At 36.8% G+C, this 19,644-nt stretch overlaps 1 protein-coding gene across 1 annotated transcript; it reads right to left on the bottom strand.

Annotated features, from left to right (window-relative positions):
- Positions 1-47: 47 nt before the first annotated feature.
- TDO2 (tryptophan 2,3-dioxygenase) lies at positions 48-12,807 on the bottom strand. The gene is made up of 12 exons (XM_027739565.2): positions 12,629-12,807; positions 12,149-12,254; positions 10,905-10,995; positions 10,204-10,274; positions 8,380-8,507; positions 6,658-6,844; positions 4,722-4,829; positions 3,669-3,780; positions 3,494-3,551; positions 2,893-2,972; positions 2,198-2,288; positions 48-1,033 (listed from the first exon to the last, which is right to left on the bottom strand). The coding sequence occupies exons 1-12, from the start codon at positions 12,661-12,663 to the stop codon at positions 880-882; spliced, it is 1,221 nt and encodes a 406-aa protein (XP_027595366.1). The 5' UTR covers positions 12,664-12,807; the 3' UTR covers positions 48-879.
- Between the last annotated feature and the right edge of the window lie 6,837 nt (positions 12,808-19,644).

Genomic DNA, 19,644 nt, shown 5'->3' on the forward strand with positions numbered 1-19,644 from the left:
AGGGTGTGTGTCTTTCCAAATGAAGCATTTAAAAAGACAAGAGTCCATTTACTGAGAAGACCACACAGCTTTATTGATATTCTATGGCCAAACTTGCCTTTATTATGTATCAGTTTTATCCTTTTTTCAATGATAGTTTGCATAAAAGCCACTTTAAATGCCTGTCATACTGTTGTTTGAACTTTATGGTTGCTTTAGAAGAAGACTTAACAAAAGATGAGCTTTAATACTGCTTTATTTGAAGTGCAAACTAAGTAGTTATATCTGCTATTCTTAACAGTAAGTATTTCTACAGAAGGGATTTACATTCACATGTAACCCATACGTAGCAACATGATTGTTGATGTATGTATAAGTTCAGGATGCTGCAGTTCCTATAGGTTCTGGACTTACTTTTTAAATACAGCTTTTGAAACTCCTAACCCAAAATTCCTTTTGAAATTGCAGTAGAGCTCAGAAACTGATATTCCTCTGAAGATGATGAGACTGATTATATCCTCAACCAGACATAAATTAGTAACAGCCATTAGGCAAACAAATACAAAAATATGTACAAATAAGTCAGGATCATTATAATTCCATATAATTTGCTCCCTCTCTCTAGGTGTAGGTTTTAAGAAGCCAACTAAGAGTTAAATTGGTCATTGAGTTGGATTGGGGTATCATTTTAGTCTTAGTATAGGCTAACTCAATACAAATTATTTTTTCTACAAACAGTTAAATTTCTTCCACAAGCCGATCATACTATTCACATAACTGTCATACATAAATACATATTTACTCTCCTACACTCCATGAGAACAGCTGTTGTTTGAGGGGTAGCACCACTCAAGGTGAAAGTCATGAAGTTCTTTACAGGAACTAGTCTAGAAAAGCAGTCTAGTCAGAGTCATCGCTGCTGAAATAGGAACTATCACAATATTCTGCCATGTAAAGGAATTTATGGATGGTTGGGTTCATCTTTGGTATCCAGTGTCTTGGCACTAGAAACGTTGAAAGATTGAACAAATCCACAAATACCTTGTATCTGTCACTGAAAAAGACAATTGGAATAATAAATACATCAGCATAAGAAGGCCATAATTTCTAAATCCTCAGCAATCATTCCATCTCATTAATTTATTAAGGTTTCTGCACTAACCCTCCTGAATATTGCAGAGCAAGAATACAAACCTAACTGTTTCTGGGGCTTAGCAGATTAGGCTTAAAAAGGGAGTGGGGTTGCTATAGTCATGTCTTTCTTCTGAAATAGCAGAGTACATAGGGTATAATCTCCAGACCATCCCTCTTGTGGTAGATACATAGTAGTATTTATCTAGGAACAGTGTTAATCTGAAATTAAGGAAGACTGGGAAGGCTTTCTAAAAAATACAGTGGACCTTCAATCCTCAAATTCAGTTCAACCATCTCCTTTCTACTCTACCCTCTGTTACAATGGTGGTGATGGTGATTGTTGCCCACAGCCATACATAGTAGTCGGCGACTATGTACAGTTTCTTTTTGAAAACAAACCTCAAGATCCTCTTATAAAGAGGTCTAAATATCCTTGTGCTTTTTTACATAATGTTGTTCAGGACTGTCAGAACAATTGCAGCTAGAAGGCTTGAATTTTGTGTACAAAAAGTTCTACTCATTCAGAGAGTTCTGTCCTCAGACCACAACCATGCCTTTTAAGTTTCTGCTTCATCCAACAGAAGGAAACATGTTTCTGATCATTGCCTACACAGCTTGAGAGTATTAATTACTATCGGCTAAGATTATAGTCAATCCCAAATTGAAGTACCTCAGGTTGTGCAATTAGTGGTCACACTAAGGAATAAAGAAACTCATCAGTTGCACAGTAGACGGGACTCATTTCCAGCCTGTGTCACCTCATTAACTTGTGCTATGTGGCACACAAACTAGATAAGACAGGGTTAATACTATTTGCTATCACAGTAACATCTGGATCCCTTGACTGAGAATTATGCACTTTGCATGAGTGATCAAAAGAAGGGTTTTTTGCCCCAGAGGGCTTGGAATTTATATATGGCAACCTGATAAGTAAACAGACAACAACCAGGAGGCGATGCTAGAGTCCCAAACGAGAAGCAGCAGCCCTTTGGCCTCCAATGAACTGTCCGAAATATGTCTCCTAGCATTAGAGGTTTTCTGAACTGTGTTGTTGCAGGTAACGGGCGAAACACATTATTCTTACCTCACTGTTGAGCGCAAATAGTGGTAGCCTGATGAGCCTCCAGTGCCAGCCTTGCTGCCAATCATTCTGTGCACCAAGCAGACATGGTTATCTGAGTGATACAAAAGAAGAAAATGGCATGTATCTAAACACTGGATTTATGTTCGGTGTTTAGATATAACCAAAGAGTCATGACAAGATGCGTCCCTGAAATATTAAAGGGCACACAGAGGTCTTTACAGAGATACAGAACTACTAAGTTTTGAGAAATTTAGGAGTTAAATCTGCCATTCATCAGTCAACTAATACAAAATTATTGTTAATTCAGAATGAACACTCTAATTTTTATACATTATTATGCCCTGATTATACAGAATTAATACATTCACTTATGTGTGTCTAGATAGGGAAGGAGCAGAAGGAATGTTTTCATATTAAGAGACATCATGATGACATTTGGAAAATATATACCTGTCCCTTAAATAAAAGAATTCACCTAACTTATAGCAGGTCATAGAAATGACAGCTATACCTATGTATCTAATTATCACAGAAGCAGCTCTTAATCTTTCCTTTTGGCTGAAGTACAAACAAAAAAACTCATGCGTAAAGCATTAACTGCAAAGCTCGATTCTAAGACTGGGTGTAACTCAGAGACAGAAAAATTTATTTGCATCTAAAAGAAGGAGTGTCACAGTCAAAAAAGTGAAACTTACATCTCCATTTGGTCAGGAGTACATCGAGATCCATAAGGGAGGTAAGAAGCTGAAAGGGAACCTGGAAACGAGGCTCCTCTCTTGGAAAATGAAAGAGAAGACAGTGAGACCTCTTGCCCTATACTGTATTTTTCAAAGAAGCACTTCACTGGTGCTTAGTGACTTTGCATATATTTTTCCTAAATTAGTATTGAAATGTTAATGGATGTTTTAACAAATGCTTCTGCCACCTACAACTTAATCTGCACCTTTTCCCTCCTACTTGGAAAAGTACTCCAGATCTTTCTAGGACAGGTAGAACAGTTTAAACAAGGCATTTCCTAGTTACCATCTGAGGAGCACCATCTGGTCAGACACAAACCAGACACCCAGAGGGGCCATGTAACCTCCATCCATGAAGACATTCAAAACTCAGCTGGACCCGGCCCTGAGCAGCCTGATCTGACTTTCTAGTTGTGTCTAACTAATTAGGGTTTCTGTGGAGGGTTGGATTAGATTACTTTCCAAGGCCTGTTCCAACCTATATAAATCTGTGCTGCTGTTCTTAATCTTCCCTTCTCCTCCTGCCTAAAAGCATTAAAGATACATCTTCCAATGTTACCTGTAGAAGTAGATCATTAAGGCCCCTTTCAGTGCTTTGTAAGACAGTCGTCTTTCTCCTGCAAAATACAAATGTCCTTAGTTTGTTATTGATTCTCCTGCAAATTTAATGCTATTATGTGATTATATATATCACGTATAAAACTTACAAATTTACATAAAATATTACAATCTACCTTTACTGAGGAGATGTTCATGGCGTTTTTCATCAAATAATGCAAGTAATACATCTCTCTGTTTTTGGAATTCGGACAATAAGTCATCCTTTTCTTCTGATTCTGCTTTGGCCTTTGATATTTAAAACAAAAACAGGTTTTAGAATTCAGTAGGGAAAATTAAGCACTTGAACGACTCATTATGCAACTTTTACTTTCATCATAAAAATACTCTGAAGTTGGCATCTTAGATGTAAGAACTGTATTTTCAAACAAGATACATGAGTCACTGACCTTTAAGAAGTGCAATTACCACAAAATATACAATTAAATAGATGCCAACACAATTCAGATGAATGAATGTCCAAACAAACTTGTATCACATTAATTTTGGTCTAGAGGCCTTAAAAACATTTAATCTTAATTTTTTTGAAGTCTGATTTATTTTGTTTTCAAGGTAAAAAGTAGACATCCTTGCACAGCTTTGGGTAAGAAAAGTGTATATAAAAAAGTTTAGGTAAATTAGAAAGTTATAAACAGATATTCTCAGGAAATTGATTAGTTCTTACAATTTTTTTTCTCATTAAAAATGTACTTAAAGCTAAAGGTCATAAAATATTCAGGGATTTTCTGGTGCTTATGTGCCAGTGTAATTCAAATGATCATAGCAGCCAATTGCCCAAGAAATGGGCTGTTTATAGTGACATTCCATACTAACAGCTAAGGGGCCCAAACTTTGTGTATACTCTGGACTGTAGATGCAAGTACTAACTAAAGGTGAAGTTGTAGTTTCAGTAAAATCAACTCCGGCCCTTCCATTGATACTAACTCATCTCTTTTGCAATCAAAATAATCCATGTATCTCATGCTTTAAATGGTCTTAGATGTCAAATTACAAAACTATTTCAATTTCCTGAAGAATTTGCAATTTTTTTCTGCTTCTTGCAGACAGAGACTGATGAAGATTAAATGAAGTGAGAGAGAGACTGTAAGTGGGCCAAAAATCAAATTTATGACGGAATGTTATTTTGCCAGCTGTCTTTGCTTATAGCTAGTTCAATAGTACACATATACCTGTATCAAGGCAAATTCCTCTTCTAGACCTTTTAAAACATTCAGTTCAAATTGTCCCCAGAAATCAAACCCTTCTGCTTCAAGTCCCGGAGTTCTTTCCAGCCATGCCTTTTATAATAATAATAACAGTAAAAATTATGATAATGGCGTGTTTAAACAATAACAATGCAAGCTCGTTACCCTAGAATTACAAGTTATACCAACATAAATTTTACTTCTTCAGTTGTTCCAGTTTAATATCCTTTAGAAGTGCTTATTGCTGGAGTAGGCACGTATGATGACTTATACCTGCATAATGGTGCCGTACACAATCCCCCACAGGTTCCAGATTAAATGACCAGTGTTAGAAGACAAAAGTTTTCTCATTCTAAGGGTATATTTGAAAAAAACTCCCATGTACATACAGGAAAACAATGTTATTCCACATACATATAGGATAATTGTAATGAAAAATCTCAGAAGGAAGATATAAAACCACCTGTAGAACCAGTTTTTATCATGTCAGATAGGCTGAATACTGATCAAGCCGTCTGTCATTAACCTTAACCACAATATGTGGTGATACAATCTAGAAATTTACTTGACAGTTTGCAAAGCTTTCTCTTTGGTTACTTTTTAATAATGGAAATTAAATTAGGAAGGAAAAATAGGAATCCTTATAGTCGAATTCCCTTTAGAGATCACTTAATTTTCCTCCTTCTCATCTGAAAGATACAAGAGCATGACATCTAAGTTAATGAAGAAAAGATAAAGAAATTTAAATGTTCTATATCAGGTATTACTAGGCAGACAGGGCTAATAAAGTGGATGATGGTTTTTGAGGTTTATACTGCATTTTTATTTAAAAAGTTATAATAGAATCATAGAATCATTAAGGTTGGAAAAGACCCATAAGATCATCTAGTACAGCTATTACCCACCACTGCCATTTTTACCACTAAAACCATGTCCCCAAATGCCACATCTACACATCTTTTTAAATACTTCCAGAGATGGTGACTCAACCACTCCCCTGGGAAGCCTATTCTAGTTCTTGAAAACCTTTTGGTGGAGAAGTGTTTCCTAATATCCGGTTTAAACCTCCCCTGGCACAACTTGAGGTCGTTTCCTCTTGTCCTGTTGCTTGTTACCTGGGAGAAGAGATCAACCCCCATCTTGCTACAACCTCCTTTCAGGCAGTTGTAGAGATTGATAAGATCCTCTCTGAGCCTCCTTTTCTCTGGGTTAAACAACTACAGCTCCTTCAGCTGCTTCTCATAAGAGTTTTACTCCAGACCCTTCACTAACCTTGTTGACCTTCTCTGGACACGCTCCAGAACGTCAATGTCTTTCCTGTAGTGAGGGACCCAAAACTGAACACAGAATTCAAGCTGTGACCTCACCAGTGCTGAGTACAGAGATCACTGCTCTGGTCCTGCTGGCCACACTATTGCTGATACAAGCCAGGATACCGTTGGCCCTCTTGGCCACCAGTGTGTGAATTTTGTGTATGAAGATGACAAGGGAGTTGGAGAAATTACTGTGAGTCATTTGTAACTCTAAGACCAAGTCATTAAATCAAGGTAAGTGATTTTAACCTCTCTAATAGCCAGCACTAACAGTGGAAATATTTTTAGAGTTTTTTTCTCAAAAGGTCTTACAGTCGTGAAAAACAATGCAAATGAAACAATATATTTACATTCTTCATTTGCATTTCCACAGTGCAATTTACAAGTTTAGCGGTCAGAATTTTCAGATGAAAGGAAATGCTGTGAAAAGTCAGTTGGTTTACTAATGACTAACTCTCATACAAATATTGATAAGAATCCAAAACACAATTGATGGGAAATTGCCAGTATGCTTTCTTCTCTTAAGAAGAATTTGGCACTGACACCAATGAAGGACATTCTTAGGAGATGGGGGAAAATGAAGCAAGGTCTAAGACAGACATTGTTACCTCCACAAGTTGCAGTAGTGTTGGTTCTTGCTCTGATTTAAGCAGTAATTCATAATCCTGTCCCTTGAAGTTATCACGATAATGCCTTCTGTTATAAGGGACTCTCAAACTTTGGGGAACTCCAATTTTGTTCTCTAGCAAGCGAAACTGCAGGCTCTGAAAACCTGAGGCTGGGCTTAGGTGGTATCTTTGGGAACAGAAGAAAAGAAGATACAAAAATGCAGTATATAATTTGACAATTATGAGTTTCTCTTCTCAAAAAACCAAAACCAACCACAAGCCAACAAAAAAAGCCCCAAACCAACCATATTTCATATTTAAAGAACATCAAACAGCTATATGAACATTTTTTATATGACTTCAATTAAGAAAAGGAAAAAGCTATTTTAATGCAACGACAAGGTACATATAACTTAATCACATTTTCTAGTTATATATTGTTTGTGCACACAGAGGTACATTCACACGCTTATGTTTAGATTGTGTTTTAAAGTGGCAGCTTTGTGCATGTGATGTACAGGAGGAAACATTAGTAAATATCATTCTCTTTCCAAACAGAATAAGCAGCTTCACCCCAAATAGATATTACAAAAATTTCCACAGCAATATGTGAACAATGAATGCATTTTAAATAGGCTTGTTACTCAGGATAATTCCTATATATTGGTATATATAATATATATGTGCAATATTATATTTCGCCTTATTCTATACAATAGAATTAGTGGGTTTTGTTTGAGGGATTAATTAAGGGCATTCTCTCAGAATTAAATTGTCTGTGTTGAAAAAAATTACTAATAAAAGTAACTTGAAATCCCACATTGCTAGATAATTGTAAAGCATTTTTAACAGCTAGACAATTACAGATGTTACAAACTTCCAAGAGAAGCAAAATTTTAGTTTTCTGGTTATTTTAATTTGGGAACATTAAAAGACAGAAAGGAAAGGGTACTAAAACAGTGTAGAAGTGAATGGGATGCTGGATGGCACTGAGGTCACAAGTCAGACAGGTCAGTGACAGAAGCAGAAGAACAGGAAAACAAACAGTGGATGAAGCTGCCACACATGGTAGTGTGGTGGAAGGACCCAGATGAAGTGAGGGAAGAGACAGAAATGCCATGGGAGCAATGAGACGAGCCAAAGGATCCCAAAGAAAGCCTGGGCAGAAAGCAGAAGAGCTACCAACCATCCAGCCCAGCAAGATTGGGCAGCAGAAGTTATTAGGGAAAAAGGAGAAGGAACAGCAAAGCTTTCTTCAGCCACTTGAAGCTTCCAGCTCTGCAGACCCACTGAAAACATGAAGGAAGGAAACAGTATGCAAACCAAGACATCTGGAAAACCTGTTTTATAATCTACAGAGAGTGCATTTCTCTCACCCAAGCACTTCTATGATTTACCATAGAAAAAGATTGCAACTGTGTAGCACCAAGTTTCAAGTAAATTGTTAACAGAACCATGAACTTTTGACTCTGAAACCATTCAGCAGCATCCTACACATAAGCATCAACTATTCACTTGTACGCCTTTGCAGAACGTGTTGGACTCACGCTCGATTTCTTAATTGACCTTAATTGACACTTTAATGTCATGTTTGTCCCTCTAAGGTATGCTCCCACCTTGCTGAATGATGATGCTGTCAGCACACATCCAAAATTCACAATCAGTTCTAAAGATAGGAATTACCAGCTAGTGGATTACTGTGGAAGAATAGTAAGTATTTACCTGAAATCAAAGAAGTCCAGTGGAGTCATAGTTTCTAAAACTGCGAATTGTTCCACAAGTAATTTCAGAATCAATGAAATTCTATTCATTCTAGTAATAACCTTCAGCATGTTCCTCTCATCTCTTACCTGTAGAAAAAAGAAAGATCATAACCAGACAGAATGGTGTTCTCTCTAGGTCCTACCAAGTTATTTCACATCTTTTCACTGTTGTACATCACTTTAGTTCCCAAGTCCTTCCCACATGAAATCCATAGCTGCAGAATCTCATGTAGAATAAAGCACTCTGTTTTTAACTGAAATTGAAACTACAATTTTCAAAGAGTGAAATCTTTGAATTTTTTTCTGACAGATGATACAAGTAGGCCAAACATATAAGAATTTTTTCTTTTCTATGTTTTTGACTGAAATAGAAGTAAAAGAATTTAAATTCTAGACCAAAATAATATCATTATAATTTCCAATAACTACAATATTAATATGATATAATATGATAATTATATTATGCTTTCTGTTATAATTACTTTCATAATAATTTCTATTATTGTGAAGGAACAAGTCATAAATCAGGTGTGGAAATTACTTAAAAGTTGAGAAGCAGAAAAATCTGAGAGGTACATCAGGAGAGCACATCTAAAACATGTTTATCAGAAATGTGCATTAGCAAGCAGAGAAGAACAGAGAAGAACTACATCTGGTGGGAAATACAAAATACTAAATGGAAAACACAGAACTTTTTTGGCTAAGTTGAATACTTTGCCTGCAGAAGAGTCTGCTAAAATATCTTTTAGTTTCAGTGGGATTAAACTTCTCTCTAACACCTGCGTATGCAACCAGGAAATATCAAACTACAAAAATGGCAGATGATAATAATTTCCCTAATCGCCTGGCTGTGTACTTGACCTTAACACTGACATTTCAAATTCTGATTAGAAGCAAGGTTTCATTTTTCCCAAAACTAAATAACAAAAAATTGTTCTATTTAAGAACTGATTTGAACCAGTTATAATTTGATATAATGTTAAACTAAAAAGCCAACAAAATAATGAATGCGGAGGACAACAGAGATAATTTTCTTCTTTCAACCTGGTCTAATTTGTAGACACATGCTCATGAGGTACTCAAGGTATTTCTCAAATTGCATGCAGTCAGCCTTTTTCTGTAGATGTAGTATCAAATCAAGAGTTTTCCATTGTTACCTATTGTTATAAGCTTAAGTGTTCAGCTTTAGACAAATGTTTAGAGATGTTCAAAATATTACTATTTGTCATTTTCAGAAATTCTCACACAATGTGATTTTCTTCTTGCTTTTCTGTTGTATTTAATATTACACAACTACCAAAGGAGTTTTCTTTCCCACAGCAGATATTGGACAGAAGGATACTATATGTAAACTTGAAAAACTGAGCAAAGGCAGATGCGACTTTTTGTCATAAAAATACCTGTGAGCCCTCTGGATTTCAGTTTTGCCTTTGAGCCTGGTTTTTCTGCAGTAGAGTATTTCCAAGTTAAGTTTCTCCTGTTTCCCAGTACTAGTAGGAGAGCATCATGAGAGCATTTTGGCCAATGAAATTGGTCTTGGAGGGTGATCTATGCAAAAGGCATACTTCAGGGGGAAATAAGATTTTGCTGATCAAAAATCTCTACTATTCGGATATAAAAGCCACTCAGCCAAATTTCATTGGCATCATTTTTTGATGCTATTTTTGAAAAGAGAACATGAACATGGTGCTTTAGTAAACCCAAATATATCAGGCTGAAAGGCAGGAGGCAAGAGAAAGACTGGGCTGAATTTTCCCCAAATTAATATTTGCTTCTAACTTACGTGGCCATTTTGAAAGATCGCTCGCACAGAGTCCATTTCCCACAAAATCTGCTTAAACCAAAGCTCATATGCTACAACAAGAAAGGCACCATTAGCATCAGCTTTGAGGCTACTTGTTTTTTCTTCCTAGAACTGAGAAACTGAAATTCTTATATTTTGATTTGAAATTAATAGCTTACACTTACCCTGCTAGGGTACAAGAAGATGTTGACACACAAACTTATTACCTGTTGCAGTATGCTGTCCTTTACTTGAAGTATTACACAAAATAATGTAGAGTCAAGAATGCTGACAGAATTTTTTAAAACATGTTTTACACATCAGATATTAGTTGTACAAGAACGTTCATTACAAAAGGAGGAAAGAGAAAATCCAGATCTGGTACTCCAGGAAAAGCTAACTCCAGAGCTGCTTACAATCTACATGTTTCCTGTCAATAACAGGAAAATATCATCAGGCCAGGGCCTGCAAAACAGGTACATATGAGCAGTTAAGGAGTCCCTAATCAGTATGTTGACTTCTAGACAGATTCTAGATGGTTAAAACTGGATTGAAGTTTCAGAGAAGGCACAAGACGACACACACAAAATTTGCCTACAATAAACTGCATAGCAAACAAACTGTGTATTGCATGTTTCAGCAACAAATAACTCCCTGTAGCAAAAATGTCACTAAACCCCCACTGAACTCCTCCCACTTACCTTGATGCGTCACAATGAAAAGATGCTCATCATGGATTTTTTTCCCTTTCTTCTCACTCTCGAGTTCTTGAGCATTCAATATCTTGTTCAGCTTAAAAATAATAATAAAAAAGACTGTTCTGTAAAACTCTTGATTCTGCTATGAGAAATGGTAGTCCTACTGTGTACAGCTAATATTTAATGATAATATTTTTAAAAACTATACCTATGGACCTCACATTCTAGGTTATACGAGAAGCTAGACTAAATGGTCTCAGGTATGACTTTTACTTTTAAATTTAAAAAAAAATCTTGCCTAAAATATAACATTTAGGTACATCAAGTAATAAAGTTCGGAAAATCATTTTCAGGGTATTTTTAATTATTTAAAAAAAAAGGCAAAACAACAACAAAACAACAAAACCAGCACGTTTTCCAGATCATACATGTATACTGTCATGTTCAATGAAAATGGAGTTTCTACAGAAAATTTCATGTAAACATACAGGAATATCTGCATAAGAGTCTGATTTGAGGCTGTACTAGACATTTCAGTTCTGGCATTACTATTTTTTTTAACTGAGTCAAATTTACAATCCAATTATAGTTGTCTGAAAAGAAATCTTTGCAAGATTCCATACAGTAGAACAAATGTCAACAGATTAGTTAACAAGCACAGAGTAATTTCTCTCACTTCAGTTCGTGCTGTCAGAAAAAGAAAAAAAAAAATCTAGATTCTTTTATTGCCTATGACATTTTATTTTTACTTATTTCTTAATTAGTTCTAGTTTTTGCAGGTCTTCGTTGGGTTTGGGTTTTTTTGTCCCCCCTGGTAATCATCCTATCCCCTAGATTTCTGGCATATATTTTTTCAGCCAGATGTTCTGGGCTTTCATGAAATAATTCAAGGAAATTGCACAGAGCCTGTTGACATGGAGAAATTGCCAGATAGTGATTGTCAGACCAAAGACAGCATTTTGTGGTGCACCACTTTACAATTTAGGTTTACCAATATGAATAACTCCCTACCAAACCACTCAAAACACTCATCTTCCTCACAGTTTGAGAAGCCTTCCCACAGTCCATCTGCACCATTCCAGTTGAGACAGGCATCTGTGCCTGTTACTACACATGGAGACCTCATGTAGATGAACTTGGAGACCTGTCTTAATGACTGTCTGACTGCTGGGAGAAGTGTCAATCACAGGTCCTGCCTCAAATCATAAGAGTAACCAGGACAGCAAACAAGAAATCCTTAAACTTACTTGTAAGTATTCTCCATAAATAAGTCCACCTTTGCTGGCTTTATTTATTCCTTCTTGTGATTTATCTTCATTTTCATCTTCCAAAGATAGCTTGTTAAAATTAAATCTAAGAGAAGAATTAAGTAAATATGTAATGTGATTTAATTAAAGAACTATTAATATACCTCCCTTTTTACTAACAGATGCATCTACAATTCAAACAATGCTTTATTTTGAGAAACAGAACAAGTAAAGCAGGCTTTTGAGAAAAATAGTACGCCTGAAATTCCTTGTCACAGTAACAGCCCGTAGCATTACATCTAGTTCATCAAATAACAAGTGCTCAGACAAGTCCTTGTATGATCTCTTTTCATTTAGCAAGAGCTACAACTATCTATTTGCTGCTAATAAGTAATTTCTCTCTGAGCTTTCATATTTTGCATTAACGCTGTATCATTAGAACTGAATTTTTGAAGCAAAACACAGAGAGGAAGGACTCACAGGTAATTCTTCCCCGCAAAGGGGCAACCACTCATGATTCCAGGATCCAAACACACTAAGCTGCACACCAGGGAATATACTCCGTTGGTATTCCCAAATCTGCTGCTGCTGCCTTATATGTAACCTTATCTCACTGCCTAGGCCAACCCCCAAATTCCCTTCCTTGGCCCTCAGCCCATCCCCACTATTCAATAATTACAGAAACAATCACAGCACAAAGGTCAATAAGTTCATGTGTTGTTGGCTCTCCAGCGTTGTGGGCGTTTTTCAACCAGTTAAAAAAGAAGTGGCTGGCTTGTTTTGTCCTATGGCACACGCTTTTTACTGCAAGGTCTCCACCAGTTGCTTCTTTGGAAATTGGTGTAACGAGTAAGTCAATGAGACATCTGTGTGTGAGAAAAAGGCAATATTTAATAAATACAGAAATTGTTAAAGTAGGTTTTTAACTTTCAGCCTCTTGTATCAAGATACTTTTAAGTTTAAAAAATGAAACTTACGGAGGATTATTTGAGGGGAAGAGGAATCATATTCTTAGGGCAGACTGCATAGTTCTTATTCGAAGAGGTTTCAAGTAATACACATACTTTCAAAAAATGCACACAGATTAAGTAAAAAAACAAAAAGCAATCATGTATATGTCATGCTGTTTTTTCAGTGGCTTAATTCATAACAATTTCTTAATTTTATCTCCTCATGCAAAAGTTTTGCTCTCATTTATTGACGAATGTTGCTCAATTCTATTTATTCATCAGCTTAACACACAGTGAAGTAACATGTAACTAGTACGCACTTCTTTCCTGCCCACCAGCCCTTTCCAAAAAAAAGGTTAATGGTCAGTTTCACTGCAAACAAAAACTACAGGGCTTCTGTGACCCTAGATCATTTGCTTTCTGCAAGACTTGCTCTGCTTAGTGGTGTCTGTGTGGTGGTTTCAGCTGTTCTGGTCACTTAAGAGTAGTTTGCTCATAAAAAAATTCATATGCAGTGTCTGGGTAATGGGATGTATACCCTGCTCAGCCATATGTCATTTGTCAGGCTTTACACATATTAGCTTAAAACTCAGCTGAGCCACAAGAAAAGTATTCAGAAAAGCCTTCACTGAGGCGACCCACCAAGCAAGGTCAAGGTGTTCTTCCTTCATGATGTTAAAACCTGACAGAGGAAAATAATCCTCTCCCCACACACATCTACACATCTGCTCAGTGATGCAGATAACTAGAGATGAAAGTGAAGACTTTACACTGCCATGTACATCAGAAATTATATGTTGAAAACTGCTTTTCGCATATTTGCCCTCAACAGCTTGATTTACAAATGTAAAAATCTTGCACATCCATAGATCTCAAAGGTGTGAAAAAGGAATTATTGTCTTGTCATACATATATATCTTCACCTGAAATATTCAGACTGAGCCTGTATAATGAAATCAAGCTTTCTGTTATCTTTTCTCACGTCACAAGCAAAGAAAGAGTGTGAAACCAGTAAAAACAAGGGCAGTTGAAAAATACTGAACCCTTAACCTCACGAAAGAAGTTAATGTCTGTTTTCTTGTGCAGTTTTATTTTCTTCTGTGGGGCACAGAGAATAATAAACTTCCAGAGCAATGATCTCTGACTTGCAATCTTTGCATTGCCTTCCCAGAAGATAAAGGACTTTGAAGTATTAGAGCCCTTTTACACTCTGTGCTTAACAAAACATTAACTCCCTATTTGGGAAGTAATACTACTGTTAATTCGTTCAGGGTTAGCAAACTCACCTGAAATCTAGCTGGGAATACTATCTAACCAAGCAGTATACAAACTCCTCTTCTGATTCAGCAACAGACAAGCTTCAGTCAATCAAATAAATCAGCCAGACTACAGCAATTGAGAAACTTATTTCCAGTGTTTCCAACATTTCAAACTCCTTCTTTAGGGACCTCATAGCTGATTGGTTCCAAAGCTCTAGGCTGACCAATTCCTGAAAGGTAGGTAACGTTATGGATAATATTATCCTTACATCCATTCATGTAAGAAAATTCAATCTCACGCTAGCTGAGTTCAGCTTTCTAACCATTCTAACTACAACAGATCTCTAACTGTCCAAGATCAGTGGAAAAAGAGGTCTTAATGAGGACTTGAAAACCTCTGAAATAAAAGCATATACAATACAGAACTGCCAGTCATTCATCTTGCTGGCTGCCTTCATCTGATCCCAGTAAGGCTTCAAAGTGTGTAACAAACCTGGTAGTAAATTAATTTTTTTAGTGACTTTTACTACCTGATTATGAAACTGTCTGTTGGCAGTGTAGATGACAGCACAGGTTACAAGAGACCACAGGTTTCGATCAGCTCAGAGCCTTGAACTCTGACATGGCTGCAGACACCCTTAGAAATAAATGTGCTTCTGTCATGCTGCTCAGATTTGAGGCTCACTGTAGGGACCTGATTTTTATTTGAGTGGTTTGAGTGGCCTTTATGTCCTGACAGAGATTTTACAGCTACTTTGTCATTTCTTTCTACTAGCATGATCATAAACAAGTCTTGATGAAAAAAGCTCTTTGATGTGAATATATCTGAAAGCAAAACATACCTTAATTTTAAATGATGGTATTGCTTTTTCCACAAAATGTACCATCAGTTCCCTTTTTCATGCTGAATAATCAGAACTACAAAGAAGCAGATGTAACCACACACATAACTTGCTGTTCATGCTGTGGATGACTGAGCAAGGCTGTAAAAACCAAGAGTGTGTGTGCCCTTGAGCTTTTATTTAGTTATTTGTTTATTTACTTTTAAAGCATGAAAGTCAGATAAAAAGACTTCATCACATCTAACCTTCAGTAGACAGTGAGAATGTTCTGTTTTGTGACTGAGCTGAACACAAGACAAACAGTTAAACACAGCAGAAAAAAACCCTCACAGCTTCTCAGAACTGCTCTTTGTGACCTTCAAATGAACTGTCACAGCCTTCATGACCAAGCATGGGAATTGTTAAGCACCCTTTTTATCCACCTTTGTCCCCTTTCTGTTCTCCTCTGCTTCCCCAGGTGGATGTGAGGTGGCTGTGCTGACTGCAATAGGGTTGTAGACCAGAGACAAACTGAACTTACTTGGACTGAGAGAAGTGATTCATATGGGCAAAAGGGGAGCCTCTCTCTAGCCTGGCCAAGGGGAGGTTTGATGTAAGGCAAAGGTGGCCTGTAGCATGATTTGTAGACACAGCTGAAGCCAAGCATCTGCATGTTCTTACTGTGTGGGGCTCTCTGTCTAGAACATTAGTCTGATGAGGACGGGTAAGTAAGAATGACCTCCTATAAATTGTCATGAATCCAACAAGATTGTGCATTAGAAGTGACCTGTTCACCCTACCCAGATCTCAAGTTCTCCTACATGAAATCACTTATGGAGAAGGAAAAATGCACACACAAGTGTTTGGACAGTGTCACCCATTCTGCTGTTCAAACTGTCATTCTGATTACAAAATCATCACAGATCAATTTGTTTTCCTAATGTTTGTTAACTTGAAGAAAGAGCTCAGAGAACTTCAAGCTGCAAACAAGTGACGCTTGAAGCTTCCCAACACTGTCGTCCCATAATTGCAGACTAGGAGTCACCCAGCACACTTGGCTTCTACCTATGTAACAGTGGCTGCAGTGAGTGAAAGATCCAAGTAAGTCGTGTCATACCATAAGGTTTCTACTAGAAAGTAAAAGAAGTCTTGGGAAGAGATATTAAAACAAAAGAAACAAACATTTTAAAATAAAAAAAAAAAATCAACAAAACCCCCCCAACCAAACAAAAAACCCAACAAACTAAAAAGCAAGCTTACAGTGAGATAATTTCCCCAGTATATTTATCTAACTTTCCAGTGCTGATAGCCTAGGACTTCCTAAGATATCTGTGACCTTGCATTTTATAACCCTTCTGTGAATCCACAGTCTGCAGCAATGAGTTCCGTAACTGAAGCTCATATCATGTGAAAGAGTATTTCCCTGTATTAGTTTAAAACTTCCTGCCAAATAATCAAGTAATTTTCATTTCCATTTGGTACTAAGTCACAGCTAATGAGAAGTAAGTGTACTATACCTTTAGTCCCAGACACTCTGTTTTACACTTGTGTAGGTTCTATTGTGACCACTGTGAGATGAAGTAATCAAATGGAAAATACCTCTTCTATGTATAAATGCTGCATTGTTAATTCCATAGAATTATAGTGATAAAAGAATTTGCCTCTTGGACAACAAACACACAACTACAATAGTGAAATGCAGTACAGCAGCTACTGGTACGTTTTGATTGACAAGGTAGAACTCTAATTGCATAGGTGAAGCCCCCAGTAGCCTAAGCCAGAACTTCACTTTGCTGGCTGCTATGCAAACACTGAACAAAAATCTCTTCCTCACTCAATTTAATAATATAATAAGAGGAGGACAGGTGAATTAAGACACATAAAAGGAAGGTGAAGGGGAGAAAATAAACTTGGCACCAAAACATGTTCTCTACTGAAATGAGTGTTTTGTGATTTTCAAAATAAGACTTGCTATTTAACTAGCATTTGAAATTTACAGTTGGTTTTAAGAAAACTAAAATTTAGTGACTCTGGGCTAAAACAAACAAGCTTAAAGTTTATGCAATATTAATAATCCAATCAGACATTTGTACCTGGGGGAGGAACAGAGCTCAAGGTCTTGCAAACTACAAACAAAGAGATGAGATAGTGCTGGAAAGACTATTTCTTTTTTTTTTTTTAGATATTGCATTTGCTCAACTTCTTAAACACAAATAACTGTGCCATCACTTCCCAGCATGCTTTTAACTTCCATTTGTGTTTCACACATTCTCCAGCACAACCTCACCCCTGCTGTCTCTCATTTGTGGCTCAGCAGAATGCAGCAGTATTTCTTTCACATTGCACAGTATCTGACTCTGTTAATGCTGGTAGCAAATCTCCTGCCTGATCCAAGCTGTGCTTAAAAAGAACCTCTTCTAAGATTACCACTGGTTCATCCTACACCTGTATTTTCTAAATATACAGCACTCATGCTGATTGTGCTTTCACAGATTGCCTGAGAGCTGTACTCCAACAGTGAAGCAGCCAGCTCTCGGAATTGTCCCAGAGGAACCATTTATCTTCTTCATGTTCTGACTGATAGCTATTCCCCAAGTATGAAGAAATGATCTTTCACTGCTATTGCCAAAACACCATCCTTTCATCAGTGAAATCCATCAATATCAGCCAGAACTACAAGCTTAGGAAAAACAACATATCTTGAATACATGCCACAGAGTTGTCCTGAGGCAAACTATCCTCTATCAATGCCTTGCAGCCACACATTGCAGGATGCAATTCTTTAGTACAGAATGGCTGAATTCTGATTACCAGTCAGCTATTGTGAAGCCCAAACCTGGAGCCATAAGCTACTCCCAATGTCTCCACGTGGCTCAATTCGTGCTGCTGTTTACTCCATGGCACATGGCTGTCAAGTGCAAAGGGCTAGTTCAGGACAAATGCTGATAAAAATTTGCTAGTCTCATCCTATTCAAAATTATCATTAATAGCTGGGATGGTGGAATAGGTTGTACATTTCTTAAACTGACAACAGAGAACATCCTGGAAGGTGTGATAGCATGCTGGCTGATGGGAGCTAGAATTCACACTTACCTTAATGTTTTGAAATTAATAATGTGCATCTTCAATAATACAAAGAGCAGTACTTTTGAATTTCAGCTGTGATAACCAAACTAGCAAGTAAGAAATTGTTTAGAAATTAGCTTCATGTTTCAGTTATTAAAACATAATATGTTAACCAACAAAAGGTAAAGCTGTGAAAAGAGAAAATTTTATACCAGCATTTTTAAATGGAAAGTTTCTACATTGCATGGAATCCCTCCTTTCCATCCAGCATCAGAAAGAATTTGTCTGTTATATTATATCCTGGAAATCACTATTCAAGATAGATGAAGACCTCTTGGCAAGGGTTCAGAAGAGGATGGCAAGAACAATGAATGTTTGATGTAGAAAATATGTTAAGAGAAATGGAAAGAATTGACCTGTATAACTAAGAGAAGATTGTGAGGGAAAAGTGATAAATACCTTTCTTTCAAAAGGAAGAGTAATAAGCAATTTTCAATATACGAGGGGATGGGAAAAGGAGCAAGCAGTTTAAATTATGGCAAGATAACACAGACATGAGAAAACAAAAAGTAAAGAAACTTCTAGTATCTGTAAGCACTAGAAAACAATGAGAGGTCACAATTTCTCCAGTCATAGCTGATTCTTCCTTGATGCAGAAAGACTCAAAGAGTCCTCACACCCTCTTTGAGGCCCTTCTTTTGCAGACCCCTCCACCTCCCTGCCCCCCCTTTGCTGAATCCAATGGGAGTACATGCTTTGAAGGAAGGAGCAAGACAGATGCTTGCATATACAGTTAAGTTACTAGCATTTGCCATAAAACGGCACTGACAATACATTATAACAACCCAGATGGTGATCACTTCATTTTTTTCTCTGTTTCCCCTTTTTTTTTGCTAATACTGTTTGTATGAATTAAGTAAAAGTAGTCGCAGTCTTCTATATTACCAAATGCATTACTTCTTCTGTCTTAAAAATGGATAATATATGAGATGTTTCTATCAAAAAAGAGAGCTAAGCAAAACATCAGAAGCATTAATGTTGAGAAAGCACTTACAGAGAGTCTCATGCAATGAAACAGGAGTTGGAAAGAAACCCTTCAACATTTTCTGAAAAAAAAATTGTCCAATGAAAGCTAAATATACACCAAATACCTGCTTGTGTGTGCATGTATTTTCTCTCAGCAGCCGATAAGAATTCTTAGAAGACATTTTGCTGCAGCCAGGCTATAAAGTATTAACTTTATCAGTAACACATTATCTATTTGTTTTAGGAAATAGCTATGTAGTTATGCTGGCTGCAGCATTATTTTTTAATTTAGCACCATAAGAGAAGACCTGAACAGCACTGACTTCAAATAACAGTTTGAGTACAGAATTCATGGTATGTGTGAATACAAAAAA

The sequence above is a fragment of the Pipra filicauda genome, unplaced genomic scaffold, assembly GCF_003945595.2.
Source record: "Pipra filicauda isolate LSUMZ 115617 unplaced genomic scaffold, ASM394559v2 scaffold22_size4397567_pilon, whole genome shotgun sequence".
Lineage (NCBI taxonomy): Eukaryota > Metazoa > Chordata > Aves > Passeriformes > Pipridae > Pipra > Pipra filicauda.